The sequence below is a fragment of the Blastocystis hominis genome (genome assembly GCF_000151665.1).
Source record: "Blastocystis hominis, Singapore isolate B (sub-type 7) whole genome shotgun sequence assembly, scaffold_1".
In the NCBI taxonomy this organism is placed as follows: Eukaryota; class Bigyra; order Opalinata; family Blastocystidae; genus Blastocystis; species Blastocystis hominis.
The window spans coordinates 940,204-955,294 of record NW_013171816.1 but is presented as its reverse complement, the minus strand read 5'-3'; the positions used below and the strand labels follow the sequence as shown (position 1 = coordinate 955,294).

General features: G+C 43.2%; 9 protein-coding genes; 4 read left to right on the top strand and 5 right to left on the bottom strand.

The window, feature by feature from the left end:
• Positions 1-135: 135 nt before the first annotated feature.
• GSBLH_T00000952001 (uncharacterized protein) lies at positions 136-387 on the bottom strand (the record flags this gene model as incomplete). Its single annotated transcript, XM_013039250.1, has 1 exon — positions 136-387. The coding sequence occupies one exon, from the start codon at positions 385-387 to the stop codon at positions 136-138; it is 252 nt and encodes an 83-aa protein (XP_012894704.1).
• A 161-nt stretch (positions 388-548) lies between these two features.
• On the bottom strand, positions 549-1,235 carry GSBLH_T00000951001 (uncharacterized protein; the record flags this gene model as incomplete). XM_013039249.1 has 5 exons in its annotated part: positions 1,174-1,235; positions 1,011-1,142; positions 914-980; positions 689-883; positions 549-659 (listed from the first exon to the last, which is right to left on the bottom strand). Exons 1-5 carry the CDS (start codon positions 1,179-1,181, stop codon positions 549-551), a joined length of 513 nt encoding a protein of 170 aa, XP_012894703.1. The 5' UTR covers positions 1,182-1,235.
• A 191-nt stretch (positions 1,236-1,426) lies between these two features.
• GSBLH_T00006159001 (uncharacterized protein) lies at positions 1,427-1,884 on the bottom strand (the record flags this gene model as incomplete). The annotated part of the gene is made up of 2 exons (XM_013039248.1): positions 1,427-1,800; positions 1,857-1,884. The coding sequence occupies 2 exons, from the start codon at positions 1,882-1,884 to the stop codon at positions 1,427-1,429; spliced, it is 402 nt and encodes a 133-aa protein (XP_012894702.1).
• A 2,546-nt stretch (positions 1,885-4,430) lies between these two features.
• On the top strand, positions 4,431-4,889 carry GSBLH_T00000950001 (uncharacterized protein). XM_013039247.1 has 3 exons: positions 4,431-4,584; positions 4,615-4,704; positions 4,735-4,889. The coding sequence occupies exons 1-3, from the start codon at positions 4,492-4,494 to the stop codon at positions 4,861-4,863; spliced, it is 312 nt and encodes a 103-aa protein (XP_012894701.1). The 5' UTR covers positions 4,431-4,491; the 3' UTR covers positions 4,864-4,889.
• A 109-nt stretch (positions 4,890-4,998) lies between these two features.
• GSBLH_T00000949001 (uncharacterized protein) lies at positions 4,999-5,964 on the top strand (the record flags this gene model as incomplete). Its single annotated transcript, XM_013039246.1, has 3 exons — positions 4,999-5,292; positions 5,323-5,554; positions 5,588-5,964. The coding sequence occupies 3 exons, from the start codon at positions 4,999-5,001 to the stop codon at positions 5,962-5,964; spliced, it is 903 nt and encodes a 300-aa protein (XP_012894700.1).
• Positions 5,965-6,667: 703 nt separating this feature from the next.
• Positions 6,668-8,158, bottom strand: GSBLH_T00000948001 (uncharacterized protein; the record flags this gene model as incomplete). XM_013039245.1 has 12 exons in its annotated part: positions 8,128-8,158; positions 8,014-8,096; positions 7,883-7,981; positions 7,766-7,849; positions 7,574-7,733; positions 7,492-7,542; positions 7,349-7,461; positions 7,172-7,318; positions 6,986-7,141; positions 6,880-6,954; positions 6,793-6,849; positions 6,668-6,763 (listed from the first exon to the last, which is right to left on the bottom strand). Exons 5-12 carry the CDS (start codon positions 7,626-7,628, stop codon positions 6,668-6,670), a joined length of 750 nt encoding a protein of 249 aa, XP_012894699.1. The 5' UTR covers positions 7,629-7,733; positions 7,766-7,849; positions 7,883-7,981; positions 8,014-8,096; positions 8,128-8,158.
• Positions 8,159-8,520: 362 nt separating this feature from the next.
• GSBLH_T00000947001 (uncharacterized protein) lies at positions 8,521-10,867 on the bottom strand (the record flags this gene model as incomplete). XM_013039244.1 has 9 exons in its annotated part: positions 8,521-8,639; positions 8,671-8,726; positions 8,762-9,136; positions 9,167-9,355; positions 9,386-9,499; positions 9,530-9,629; positions 9,662-9,773; positions 9,806-9,893; positions 9,933-10,867. The coding sequence occupies 7 exons, from the start codon at positions 10,865-10,867 to the stop codon at positions 8,908-8,910; spliced, it is 1,767 nt and encodes a 588-aa protein (XP_012894698.1). The 3' UTR covers positions 8,521-8,639; positions 8,671-8,726; positions 8,762-8,907.
• Positions 10,868-11,960: 1,093 nt separating this feature from the next.
• GSBLH_T00000945001 (uncharacterized protein) lies at positions 11,961-12,779 on the top strand (the record flags this gene model as incomplete). Its single annotated transcript, XM_013039243.1, has 3 exons — positions 11,961-12,034; positions 12,065-12,664; positions 12,695-12,779. 3 exons carry the CDS (start codon positions 11,961-11,963, stop codon positions 12,777-12,779), a joined length of 759 nt encoding a protein of 252 aa, XP_012894697.1.
• A 718-nt stretch (positions 12,780-13,497) lies between these two features.
• On the top strand, positions 13,498-14,903 carry GSBLH_T00006158001 (uncharacterized protein; the record flags this gene model as incomplete). The annotated part of the gene is made up of 2 exons (XM_013039242.1): positions 13,498-14,795; positions 14,873-14,903. 2 exons carry the CDS (start codon positions 13,498-13,500, stop codon positions 14,901-14,903), a joined length of 1,329 nt encoding a protein of 442 aa, XP_012894696.1.
• Between the last annotated feature and the right edge of the window lie 188 nt (positions 14,904-15,091).

Here is a 15,091-nt window from a genome sequence, read left to right as displayed (position 1 = left end):
CCGTTGTTTCAACAAACAAGGAACAAAACACTAATTTAATGTGAAGCCTTTTTCACAGCCTCCTCAAAGCGCTCAACTGCATTGGATTTCGTCTTCGAGTAGGCGATCCGCTACACATCACACGAATATTCATTTTCAAAATACCATAGGCTTGCCATAAAAGTCAAATCCCTGAAGAGAATTCATCGCGTCCGTCGCATTTTGAGGCGTCAGAAAAGAAACCCAAGCTTGTCCGCGCATTCTTTCTGTCTTGAGTGCTACAACGTCCAGAACTATGCCGAACTGGGAAAACAGCATATAAAGAGAACGCCTCAATTGCTCCTTTGGCAGTCTGTCGTTTAGGTTATTTATGTACAGAGTAGGAATAGGCACCAACTGCTGGCTCATTCTCACACTTTTAATTGAAAATCAGCAAGGAAAGACAAAAATCGGAGGTATTTTCTCAAACAAGCTATTTATTCTAAATTAATAAAAATGATATCATTATCGGTCCCGGGGGATTGGCGAGCATTGTCTATAACACTCTCTTTCACGAAGTGATCTAATCTTCACAACGGTCCTTCGAAGCTACGAAAATAGCGTGTAGGATCCACAACTTTGAAAGATTTCCGATTTTGGCTGTAGCCTATCAGAATAATATAGTGCCCACAATAGTCGCGCTAGATCATAACGCTGTGAAGAGAAATACAAAAGTGCAGCAACTTCTGGCAGGGTAGAGCAGAGAAAAATCAACAAGGAGAAGAACGACCGTGTTTGGATTGAACTGCAGGAAGTCTGCGATCGTAGTGATAGTCACTTGGGCATCAAAAATATGGATGCTCTCGTTGCTGATAGTTTGGAAAAGCCGCTGAATGCGTTGAATATCATCATCTATTGTTGAACACTATAACTGAGGAGCCAATGGAAGGCAAACGCGGTAGAAATCCAGATAGTCATACTGTCGCTTCGATGGAGAAACGTTTGTTGTGCAGTAAACGCATCTTTAGTTCACCAGCTGCTTCATCTCCTACCGAAAATCATATGATTTCAATAATTTCACAAGTTCAATAGCCCACAAGCCATCCTCTACATTGCCTTCGATAGATTCCAAAAAGTCGGTATAGGTAAACTTATCATTCATGACAAAGCGATTTGCCCATTTTCTTCATGATTAGCTGTCTAGCAAAGACTTACACAATCATCCAGCAACATGCAGGACCACAATCATATGCCGTCTGTTGAACAAAGTGATAATTCTATGATTAAGAGAATAGAATAGCCACACAAATCGTTTCCTCAGTTTTCCTTGGCCAGTACTACAGAGATAATACTCAATGGTCTCTCGGTCGAGGAATTCGCTCTTTGACATTCACTCGATTTGCTAGTGAATGGGTATTGATAGACTCCGAGTTAAAAAATATTAATTAATCCTTTTCATTCTCCCCAATTACCGCGGAATTGTTAAACAAACACAAGATTTAAAACTACAGAAATTATTCTTGTACGATTTTGCGATTGATAAGTGATCCCGTCGTTCGTTGTCCCAAATATACTTTCGTTGCTCCGCATTACAATACTGAAGATTGATAGGTTTATACAGTGTCCCCAGTCCGTCCATCTTCCCTTTCTTCCAATCTCCTTTGTAAAACAGCGTCCCATTAGGATAATAAACACAGCCGAATCCATTCCACAGATTAGACGAAAAGAAACCATTATACAGCACGGTGCGATTCTTATAGTACCACCGTCCCTCTCCATTGAGTTTATCTCCAGAAATCGCTCCCTGGTAGAGCAGCACGTCTCCATCGTATATTTTATCGTCTATGATTCTCCATTGTGTGTGTTGAGACAGCAGATCGTTCTCTGTGAGTGGGTACTCGTGGAATGCGACACAATCCAACTCATGAGAACGGTCCTGTGAATCAGGCTTGACAGTTGTGTCGTCGCTATGTGATAAAATGGAGTAGATTGGATCGTTTTCCAAGTCTTGCGAAGCCAGCCATTCCTCAAACTCGTTGCTTGTGCATTTTTCGTCGTTGATGGCCGCCGCAACGCAATATTGGATCCATTCGTTTTCGATGGGATTTGAATCAAAGGAATCTTCGTTCAAGAAATCGATGGGATCCGATTGGGAGCATGAAGTGGAGTCAGGTATGATTTCATTTTCAATTTCATTTTCATGTTCATTTTCATGTTCATTTTCATGTTCATTTTCATGTTCATTTTTATTTTCTTGTTCATTTTCTTGTATCGTTTGTGTGGTGTGTTGGAGATCGTTCGAGGTTGTGGTTTCAGTTTGATTTGTAGGTGCAGAGTTTGATTCCTTCTTTCTTTCACATTCACTCACAATTGCAGGCTCATTGCTATTGCTACCGCCATTCTTCTCTCCATTTGCATTCCCATTTTCAGTCACAATCCCAATTTCATTCTCATTCTCATTCTCAATTCCAATTCCGATTTCATTCTCATTCATACTCATCGTCACTAAATAGATGGCAACTCGCTCTTCCTCACACTCCACAACCGACTGGAAGGGATCTCGATTCACCATCACTCCATCCAACAACTCTTTATACAGCGTTCTCCTCTCCACACAATCATCAAACCGAAGCACCAAACTCTGATTCGACAGCGTGGAGCTGACAACAAACGCTTTCCTATACTTCCCAAACGACTCGACTGTGATCCTATAAATGTTGTCTTTGTTCAGATAGCGATGCACCGTCCTCTCATCATACTGCACGAAGCAATCTCCAAACCAACCGCCATCCAAATCGTCCGAATCACGCTTCATTGAATACGTAAACAGCGGATATGCCGAGCCGTCCGAGAAAAACCCAAACGAACTGCTGTCATCGCAAGGCTCTTTCGGCTGCTCCACGGAATAGAGAATGAAATCTTTCCGATCGTACTCCTCTCTTCGCAAGGGCTTCTTCTCCACGGAGCTGTCGATCGACGAAGGAAGCAGCGAGAGAGGGTACGGACTGTCCATTTCGCTCCAGCAATTGGGGGCAGATGAAGAATAGTTCGGCATCAGCGAGCCCAAAAACTGCCGAATGCTGAGCAGATTGCCCGAGCCGTTTGAGAAAACGTCCAAGCGGTACTTCTCGAGATTCTCGCAGATCTCGCTGAGCGAGGAGTACTCCGTGATCACTTGCAAATGGTATTTCGAGGCGAGCTGCTTCAAGGCGTCAAACAAAGCGCCGCCTCCGGCAATGAAAATCGCATAGTTCGGCTTTTGCTGAATCATCGCATTCAGTTTTTCCTCACAAAGAGCTCGGTAGCATTCGAGAAGGTGGTTCTGCGAGAGCATCAGCTTGGTCTGCTTGTTTTTGTGCTTGATTGCAATATAGGGAAACTCGATTCCCTTCTGCAGCTTCTCGACCACATCCTTGCAACAGGACTCGATGCACTCGGAGAGATTGGGAGAATCGAAAATAGGATCTCCGTACTTCGTTTGATAGTTCTCCGTAAGACGGGTTGCAAAGTAATTGACGATGGCATCTTTGGAAAAGGAAAAGACCTCATTTGATAGATTTCTCTCTTTCTTATTCACATAATAAACATCGGAGTATAGTCCCCCACAAATAAGCAATGTGTAGCAAGAGCTTGTCGGGATGAGCTTCGAGGGGTTCACAAAATAGAGAAAGGGAGATACGGGATAGATTTCACTCAAGCCCAGCTTTAAGAAACAAGAAATAATATACTCGTTGCTCTCATTTCCGAAGAGAACGATTCTGTTACAATCCTCCTTCGATTTTTCGTCTAGAAATTGCTTGAGAAAGCGTGCAATCGAGAGAAAAACGAAAGTGTACTGGATTGAACCATTTGAAGTATTTAGGTACAACTCGATTTCCGATGGAAGCTTCTCCTCGCGGTTTATCGAATAGGTATGATTGAGCAGACTCCTTTCTCTAGACATTATCGAGGCACGATTTCAAGTACAATGCAGTTGGGTTGCTCTCCTTATCGCTAGTAGAACCGTTTGGAATAAAATCTAGGTGAAGCACGTAATCGCCACTCTCCACACTCTTTTCAGTCGTTCTGTGCACATATCCAAAGAAGATGCACGAATCTCTTGGAAAGATGTAATAGAGAAGCGCCATTTATCGAAAAGGATGAAAACTAAAGGTTGAAAAAGATAGTTTTCCCAAATGAGCTTTGAGTTGTTAAAGTGGTTTTTAATTGTGTGTACGAATATTGGAAAATCTGCAAGCAACTTCTAAGAACAATAGAATAAGTGTTCAAAAAAGCGATAGTACCCAAAATAGTCATAAAAACGTATCTATGTCAGGTAATTTTGCTTCTTTCTATGGAATTATCACCTAGAACATCAGAAGCCCGCGGAAGGCAGTGAATGCCTTATTTGCTGCGATGACATTACGGAAGATAATTATGTTGAGTTTCAAGTGAGTGGAGGTAGGATCCAATAGAGTATGAAGCCCATATATAGAAACAAAGTGGAATCCTTGTATCATTTGTGAAAACTGCACAGAGCAGTTGCTTAAGGATATGATGCCGACCTATCTAAAGAATTTGCTGGAAGCCGATTGTCGAGCATCGCAGTTGCGTGTGTTGGCTGAAGGACCTCCAATTTACGTGAAGGTGGATTGTATTATTGCGAATTGAACATAGGAGAGCTCAATCTTTCCCTGCCCTGATGGCGAGCATGTTGAGAAATTGTGGTATTCGAGCACCCAGCAAGAGAAGTCATCAAAGGTGGAGGTAGGAGTGAGACAGGAGCGTAATGTTCAGGGTTGTTTAGAAGGAGAAGAGCGAGAAAAGTGGTGGAACGAGATGAAAGAGATTTTGTCATTAACAGAGCAAGAGATCAAGGAGAGAGAGGCCATGTTCGGAAAAGCTTCGCCGTCGAGCAAATCTTAATCAATGCGCAACAGCTATTCGATTTTTTAATGTTTTGCACCAATCGCAATGAAATGAGACGTAGTACTCATTGAAATGACGTAAATGAAACTCCCAAATAATCCTTAAATCGTCGTGCCTAGGACCGAAGGTGATATGGGACAATTGGAAAGTAGTGCTTTTGATGACGACGATATTACGGAATCGACTGTACTGCAAGGTGATCGTTCCGTAAATGGAATCGTGCGAGCAATCAAGGAAGGAAGAATTAAGAAGATCTGTGTACTCACCGGAGCAGGAATCTCGTGTTCCGCAGGAATTCCAGATTTCCGCTCTCCTGGGACAGGGATCTATTATAATTTGCAAGAATATAATCTACCAAATCCAGAAGCTATGTTTGAACTCGAGTTTTTCAAGCAAAACCCTGCAATCTTCTATAAATTTCTAAAGGTGAGAGTCGTTTGAATGAATAAGCGGTAGAAACTCCTTCCTGGAAAATACAAACCCACCTATGTTCATCACTTCTTGAAGTTGCTGGAAAATAAAGGTATCTTATTACGCGTCTACTCTCAAAATATCGACGGATTGGAACGCTTGGCAGGGCTTTCCGAGACTGTTTTGGTGGAAGCCCATGGCTCTTTTGCGACCGCATCTTGCATAGAGTGCGGATTAGAGTACCCCATAAAAGATCTGCGTGAATGCATTGCAAACGGTATTTATCACCTTCATGCGTAATGATCTACAGGCGGCATTCCTTACTGTTCATGTGGTGCCCTCGTGAAGCCGGATATCGTTTTTTACGGAGAAAACCTCCCTCTGAAATATACTTGGATGCATACAGCTGATATGGTTTCTTGTGATATGCTTCTAATCATGGGGACGTCGCTCTCAGTGCAGCCTTTCTGTAGTCTGATTCATAAAGTGAGAGAAAACGTCCCGCGACTGCTCATCAACAACGAGGCGGTGGGTCCGTTCCGGTTCTGTGATATGCAATGCTGTCTTCGCGATGTGTACATGCAATCGGACTGCGACGAAGGCGTGAAGGAGCTGGCGCGATTGCTGGGGTGGGAAGAAGAGCTGGAGGCGTTGGTGAAGGGAGGGAAGGAGGAAGTGATTCTGTGATGATAGTATATAGTAGTGTAATTTTAGAGAGAGGTTTGTTGGAACACACAGAGCAAATCTTTATCTTGAACACTTGGCAGGTCTTGTCATCCGAAACGGTGCAGATGATGGTTTCGTTGCCCCTGATGAAAACGTCCATATCCAGAATCAAATCCTATCCCTCAGCGTGCTTTCAATGGAGTACGCGATGGCCGTTCAGTCGAGACAGCAGTTTCCCTTCGCGTCCGTCCCACACATACACGCATCCATCCAGGCACGCCGTGATCAACACCACTTTATTCGGATGCCATTTCATTCGCACAACGCCGCCGTCGTGCTTCAATTCCTGTCGAATTCGGTTCGCCGCATAGTCGTAAATAATCACCGAGGAATTCATCGACGCCGACGAAACCCAGCTATACACAGGATTGAAAGCCACTCTACAGGAAACAAAACACTCTTCCGCTACGCTTCGACAGAGCAGTTTTCTTCCTCGTCTTTGCTTGTGTGTTCGTAGCCGCTAAGCACCTTGGACTGATCATTTTGGATCGATTTCCTACCTTGTGTGTCTTCAGATTCGTCAATCGAACGCTTCCATCGCGTCCTCCGCTCACACAAAGCGAGTTCTACGATTCATTCAGTTCGTCTTTTTCTCACTGTTGCAAACAGATCGATGCACTCCACGCCTCCCTGATGCCAATTGTTTCTACATTGAATCAATTCTTTAACCATACTCCTCCGCCTTGATCGAGTGCATCATCTCCTTGTTCTTCAGATTCCACAGCTTCAGCGTGTTGTCCAGCGATCCCGTCACCAGCATCTACCATCGCGCTTCCCTTCCAATCCCACCTTTCCCGAGGGAGTGATCGCACTGCACGTCACGTTATCGGTGTGGCCAGAGAACAACTACGTCTTAGCGACTTCCTCTTCATCTACGGCTTGGGATTGGCCATCTGGAATCCGCCAGCACCAAATACTGAAATCGTTTCCAGCAGCGAGCAGCAAATTGCCCTGCGATTGATGCGTCTCTTTGATTCGTTACTCTGGGATGGAACTTCATCCATTCTGGCTCTTCGGGACCTTGGATCTCGGTCACTTTCTTACAAGAATCGGTTTTCCAAACGAGAATCAAGCCATTCATGTCCATCGTGGCACAGTACTCTCCATTGTAGTTGAAACTCACACAGCAAACACTGTCCTAAACCTCAGGCGATGAGCAGAGAGCTACACTGTGTCCTTCAAGCTCGTGGACATCGTCAGGCTTCTCGTAGTTAAACAGGAAAGCACGATTATCTTGTCCACCGGATAATACTTGATTAGGATGTGTAGGATTGAAAGCACAGCAGAACACAGAATCAGTGTGCTTCTCGAAAGACTAGAAATAGGTGTGAGAGAAGAACGCTACGAAAATTGAATCACGAACAAACTCTTCTTCCTCTTCCTCTTCCTCTTCCTCTTCTTCCTCTTCCTCCTCTTCTTCTTCTCCTCCATTCTCTTTTGCTTCCTTTTCCTGACGTACTTGCAATTAAACAATCAACAAAATACTACATTCCTCCTCTGCTCTTTCCAGGAAGTCATCAACATCCATTACAACATAATCTAGTGCTTATATAAGATATTTAGATTATACTATCGTCATCTAAATCAATTACTTCGTCTTCATCTGTGATCTCCACCCCTACCATATTATTCTCACACAATATTATATTTCTACCTTCTATTTCTTCATCTGAAGTAGAAGGCGCAGTTTCGGAAGGGTTCTCGTAAATTTCTGGTTCTGTGGTGTTTTCCTAATAGATGTATATAGGATATTGCTCTGTACCATTCTAGCGAATACAGACTTCAATGGAGAGTGAGTGAAGGAAAATGTGTGGTAAGAGCGGGTTTAGAAGGCAGAATGTTATTGCTATGTACTTGAATACCATTCTGATTGGAATACTTTTCTCACAAACACCAAACATGAAACTAACACTTCAAGCAACATATCATAATACAAGGAAAGTGATCAGCCCAGCCAAAGGCCGCTACTACATTATTCCTACATCTCACACAACAAACCATTCATCCCACTCTACTCATAATCATCCTCTCCATATATAGATTTCTTCTTGTGACTACGCTTCGTTCTGTGAATTGGAGAATCCTCACTTGATCTAGACAACAAGAACGAACAAAAGAAGGTACAAAATCGATCTTACGTCATCATCCATTGGTAAATTGATCGCTGGAGAAGAGTGGGAGGAAAGAGAAAACAATCGATCATCACGAGATAAGTGAGATCGTCTGGTAATGATTTGAGACCTAAAAATGAATTTCTATACGAATGAAGCTTGCCTTTCGTTAAAACCTTCGAAGCCACGAATAATGTTCCAGGTTGGGCAGTCCTCCTGTAGATATTTTGTTTCTTGCATCATGATTTTATTTTCCAGCGTGCTGAGCGAATCGTTCAACCTTCTACGAAAGTCACCTTCCTCGCTTTGATCTTCTACTTTGTTTCATTCACGAGCATGACCAACTGGTCCTGGTCGTTTCGAAAGTCCTTGTCTTCCATCAATGGAATTTGTGAACAAACAGTCCTTTATTCAAAGAGTACATTCAATTGTTCGTAAACTGCATTTACGATTCCCCACGAGATCAGCGCTCTGCAGAAGTTCACTTGGGCACCATTGTACAATCCAAGAAAACGACCTCGCTGTCTACAAGATCGTCATTTCCTTCCAAGCCCACTTCACGATATCTCGAATCGCTTTCACCACCGTATACCGACTTCGATGAACTGCCTCCTACCCATCACTCCTCCTCCTCCTTCGTGGCTTACCTTTTGAATCTGCACCGCCGCAGCGCTGAACGGGAAGGAAATCGTGCTGACGCACGCTCCCAGCACGGCTCCACTCGCGAAATCACACAGCGTGGGTGAAGGAACCGTTTGCAAGCAGACAAAGGAATAAACAAAACAGACAACAATTAGATAAGCAAGCAAGCAAATAAGCAAACAAGCAAACAAGCAAACACACAAAGGAATAAACAAAACAGACAACCAACCAAACACACTCTCTCATCATCACAACAATCCAAAACAGAAGGGGGATATAAGCTGCAAGCGGGGGAGGAGGACTGAGGGAGAAGGCGTTTTAAGGGATCGCGGAAAAACAAAAACAGGCCACTACCGATGCAGTTGCGAAGAGCTACAGCGCTGCAGGTAAAACGAACAATCAAAGAAGACGAAAAGCCGGTGAAGGACTCGCGAAGACCTAATTGATGGCAAGCATCAAAGAAATTAGTGAAACGGGTGTTGTAGCGAGGAATTTGTAACAAGGTTTGAACGCGTTCAAACGGGGTCAAAAGAGCTTCGGTGAGACCGGAAAGAGAAGAGGCCGCCAAACGAATCCCAACGGTTTCAGCAGCCTCCGGGCTAGGATCGAATCGATGAAATGCAACGTACTCTGAAACCCTCCTTTGAGCAGAGAGAATACTGTGACGGTAAAAATCATACGTTCCGAACATTAACGAGGTGCTCAGTGTCTTTTGCATGATCGGAGCGCCGATACCCCGGTATCTTAGTATCAACAAATTCGAAAACGCACACAATAGACGGAAACCTTCATGATACAGAGCTTTGCCTACGGACAGCATTCCGTTGCCCGTAAGTTGCTGACGAAACATTACTTTATTAATCGGGAAAGTAACTAGCGGATAATCCGACACATCTTCGCATTACAAAGAATGTTAACAAAAGCAGCTGTTCCTCCTCGAACAAACTCATCGGTCCTTGGCAGGCCCATGAATTGTGGAACGAGGAGGTGAACGTTATTTCGAGAATTCTTCATCAACTACAAGGCTAGTAAATCCCAGTCACTCCTACAAAGCTAGAGGTACAAACGCACCTATCCCAAAATACGGATCCAACTTTATTATAACAAACATATCCCGTGGTCAACCACAATGATTTTCTCTAACCAGTTTACCAGTCGTCGTCATCATCGCCGAACAGACCACCTCCGCTCATATCGATGTCTTCCTCTTCCTCTTCCTCCTCCTCCTTGACCTCCTCAGCGGGAGCAGCAGCCTCAGCAGCAGCAGGGGCAGCGGCCACAGCGAAGGCCGAAGGATCGGCCAGGAAGGCCTTGAAGGGCTCGGCCTTCTCGAAGGAATAGGACATTCCCTCGGACACCACGATGGCGACCATCTTGCGGAAGGCGCTGTTGAGCGAGTGAGGCAGCGAAGCCAGAGTGGGATATCCCATGGACAGCGAGAGCGCAGCCAGCTTGTTGACTCCGTTGAAGAACTTGCTCATGATCTCCTTCTCGGTCAGATCCAGCACCACAGGGTCGTAGATCGCACCGTCGTCGTAGACGTGCTTGATGTGCATTCCGTAGCTGAAGGGGTGGATGTTCAGCTTGTCCAGCAGGGCAGCCTGACCGGGCTGCACCTTCTGACCAGCGAGGATCAGAGGCACGTCGTTGATAATTTCAATCTGACCACGGTTAATCTTGGTGGCAATGTTCAGAGCCTGGAACCAAGAAGTCTGGCCGGGATCGCAACCGGTAGGTCCAGCAGGCACAATGACGTCCACATGGGCAACCACACCCACACGAGCGGGAGCAGGCACCTTGTTGTTGAGAATGATCTCACGAACGTTGGCCATATCTCCGTTCACGAACACCAGACCCACGTTTCCATGGACCAGGGGAATCAGCTTCTCAATGGGGTGTCCGGGATGCTCCTCCACGAACTTGTTCATGCAGCGGCGGATCATGGTCTTCTTTCCGAACAGAAGAAGGGCCTGACCACGCAGAGCCTTACGGATATCAGCAACCTGCTTGGAGGTGACGTGCTTGATCTCCACGACGAAGATCTTGTTGTACTCCTCAAGAATTTGATGGAGCTTCTGGAAATAGAGAGCTTTCTTTTGTCTAGCGGACATTGTGGGGATAGTTGATCAACAGTCAAAAATCGGTTTAACCACTACATGGAGGGTGAGAATAGGCATATAGCACAACAGAAACTTACCTTTTATGAAAATGGATGGATGGAAAACAATTGGGACTTTCGGCGCACACGGGCCCTATTGAGTGAAAAATGAAATAGGGTCCATTTCTCAAAGAGCACAACAGACTGTGTAAACAAACAAGTAGAAACGAAAAAGTATCTGAAAAACCGTAAACGCCACACTCCCCTTAGTGATTGCGATACCAACGCTGAGTTGGACTCTCCAAAGGAGACATAAACTTATCTCCAGCCGTAGAATTCTGGTGCGATGCAGATGCACTGATCGACTGTAAGTTATCCACAAAGGGGTCGTGCACCGAAACGCGTCTGTAAAACCTAGCTCTCATTGCAACCACTCAAATGGTCACCTGCACTTCCGAGTAATCAAATCTGCGACCCAAATGCAAACATACCAAACAATGACCAAACCCACAAAGAAGGCAACAATTGCACCGAATGGGATATTCCACGAGCACTTTTCACACATGACACCCCGACAGTTTGAAGTACAAACACATTGATGACTGTCCGGATTACAGTAGCCATCGTTTAGACATGTCACATTACACAACGCTGGCTCCACTACAAATCATTCTTTTGTGAGGAAAGTACATGGTTGTTCATTTTCCTGAGCAGCACACACCAGAGATAATACGCATAATGAATACAACAGAAGTTTCATTCTGAACTACAAATAAAAAACGTTCTGCGAGAAAAATGATTCACTGAAACCCATAATGATAAAATTGGATAGTGATTAAAATATTGGAAAAGAGAGAAAGATTAGTTAAGACTGTACTCGAACAGGATCATTTCTATAGTACATTCTTTCTCTTTATTTATCTAAAAAGAGACCAACTAACAACTTTGATGATTTGGAATAGCTTCTGAGCCGGAATTGGGAGGAGAGTAGCATGATGACTTCGGTTGTCGTTGCTACAGCGAAGAACGTCGGCTGTACTGTTCAAACAGCTTGAGGTTCAGAAGCGTTATGAAAAGTTGTCTTTTTTAAACGAAGCAAATCAAAAATGCAAACATCCATAGTGGACGAAACTTCGAATGTGTGGAGCAACTCGTTGCCTCCAAGCAAAGAAATCGTCTCGTGAATTTGAGAAAACAGTTTGACAACTAGCATTTCTTCAGAGCACTCACCTAGAAAGCACAGAAATGGATTGTTTCACACGCAGCATGATCCAAACTCGAATTCAGAGAGTGGGGAAGAGGATTCGGATAATGCTTCGCAATCAGTGGTTTTAGAGGTGAAGAATGCTCACAAAACTTATCTTCTTGGACTGGAGGGCGTTCCAGCAATTCGAGGAGTGGATCTGTGTGTCCACCGAGGTGAATTCGTTATCATCGTGGGCAAATCAGGCTCTGGAAAGAGTTCCCTGTTGAACATCCTCGGAACTGTCGATAGTCCCACCCGGGGAGAGCTCTCCATCGCAGGATATACATTCCATGACAAAGTGAGCGATCGAATCGTGTCCCAGATTCGATTAAATGCTATCGGGTTCGTCTTCCAGACATTTAACCTTATTCCTGGAATGACCGCAGCGCAAAACATCGAGCTCCCCTTGATTCTGAAGGGCGAACTCACACGCAGTCAGCGTCGTGAAGCCGTCGACGAGCTGCTTCAGCGTGTAGGAATGGCAGAGCGCCGAGATCACTACCCATCGCAGCTCAGCGGAGGCGAGCAGCAGCGTGTTTCAATCGCTCGCGGACTGGCGAACAGGTGAAGACGAGCTAGAGAAATGAATCGTAGTCCAGACTTGCTGTTACTGGATGAGCCAACGGGAGATTTAGACACGTTGAACACAATTCGAATAATGAATTTGCTTGGCGAGTAAAACACTAAAGGAACGACATCTTACAACGCAATGTTATCTTTCCCCATTTCTTCACTTGTGGAATACACTGCTGAATAAAACATTGTCAAGCACATAGCAATCATTTAGTCACTGAAAATAATGTGAATGGCAACATAATGAAAACATAGTTGTATAAAAATCAATAGGTTAAACAGAATGAATATATTATAACAATATTGAATGGAGAAATGATACTTGATGGTAATGTAACTTCATTAAAGGATTTTAAGGGTAATTATAGTATGGGTGTCTCCTGCTAGTTAAGACCAGAAGTGAATGCATTTATACGTTGTAATGAGGTAATAATATTATGTAAATAAGAATTATGTCATTTTCAGGTTATTTTGTTGTTAGTATAATTCTAAACGTTGCTTATCAATTATGCCTGCTACCACTATCGGTGTCTCTAATTTAGCTAGGGTACGACGGTTTACTCAACAAGACAGTAATGAAGCACTCACTTCCATTCCTGGATCTAATATAGTCTATGGAAAGCGTGGTAGAAAAGAAGGAATATTTCATAAAAGGGGGAATAATTACTCACTTATTCGAGGAAAACGTCTATTAACTGGTTCCTCGTATTATTATATTGGAAGCGAACGAACAAGAGATGATGGATTACTAATTTATCCAACTATACCCAAAGTAATCTCTTTGTATGAAAATGATAAACTAATTTACAAAGGTGGGATTAAGGATGGTTTGTACCATTGGGCATGGAACAATTTACAAAGACGGAAAGCCTGTTTTTGAAGGTCATTTCGAAAATGGTAAGAAATGTGGAGAAGGCTGTGAATTTGATGACAACGGATTATTTATAAAAAGAGAATACAAAAATGATCAGATTACTGGCAGTTCTTCTGAAGACCAGGAGTATAGAAGAAGTATCAATAAGTTAAAGAAATCCTTTGAAAAGAAAAATCCAAAGTTGCATATTGCAGATATCACTTATTGCGACTTTATAGTTCAAAGAAAGAGAGATCCAAGATTCCAGGAATCTCCTATGGTCTTCTATGGATATGTAACAAAAGAAGGAGCACATCGAGTGATCGGAAAGGAATTCAAGGTTACTGGATATGATCATTTTGAAGGTATTTATGATGAGCAAGGTAGATATTATTATGGAACGTTGTGGTGTGATTCCAATGTTCGTTTTGAGGGATCATTTAAAAATGGAAGAATGAAGCACGGAAAGATCTATATAACGAAGGTTTTGCTGTATGAAGGAGATGTTAGCGAGGATGGTCAGATGCATGGACAAGGTCATTTGTATTATACCAGTAAAATGAATTCTACTCCTTTTGTGCAATATGAGGGCTCGTTCCAAAACGGAAAACCGGAAGGATTTGGGAAGGTGTATTACAACACAGAGAACGAAGAAGAAAAGAGAATCAAGTACTGCGGGTATTTTAAGAATGGCTTGTTTGATGGAGATGGGATTTACTTCTCCAGAGACTTGAGTTATTGTTGTGGAACGAGCTACGAATGGAACAAAGCGGAGGCCAAGACATTTGGGACGAGAAGCGACAAGAATGAAGTTGCAGATATTATGAAAGCATGTAGTACTATGAGCCAAGCTGAATTCGATTCTCTTTCACACAAGTATAGAACTGCTGGTACAAATCCTGAAGGAGGTTGGAAAGAAGGAGAACTTGATGGACTAGTCAGAATTACCTCGAAAGAACATTCTTCTTATTTGGTAAAGATGGTTGATCGCAAGCCGACATTTGTATGGGATATGATGATAGATAATAAGAAATATACTGGAGAAGTGATAACCGATGATAAAGGTGATATTTCTTTATTATATTTCAAAGTTACTTTTACAAGATACGATGTCGTATTTGATGGATGGAAATACTCCGATATAATGCGAGATAAAAGAGGTCAATTATCAGGCTCCATCTATTATAATAAGAGAATGTTGTATTGTGGAACGATCAAGAATTTTGAACCGAATGGAGAAGGACAATTATTCGAAGGAAAAGGTCAAAAGTATGCTGACGGTATTTTTGATAATGGAAGAATGACGCACTGCAGATTGGAATATAATAATTATAAATATGAATTAGAATCGACAAATTGGGACTGGAAGAAACCTGAAAGTTGGAAATTAAGCGGAAACGGAAAATATTACACATTGGTAGAAACTTCTAAACGACCGCTACCTGAGTATTACCTTGTTTATGAAGGCGCTATGGTAGAAGGAAAGATGGAAGGTAAAGGAAAACAATATGAAGGTAATCCTGGATTTCAGCAAATCGAGAAATGTAATGCTTATGATACAATCA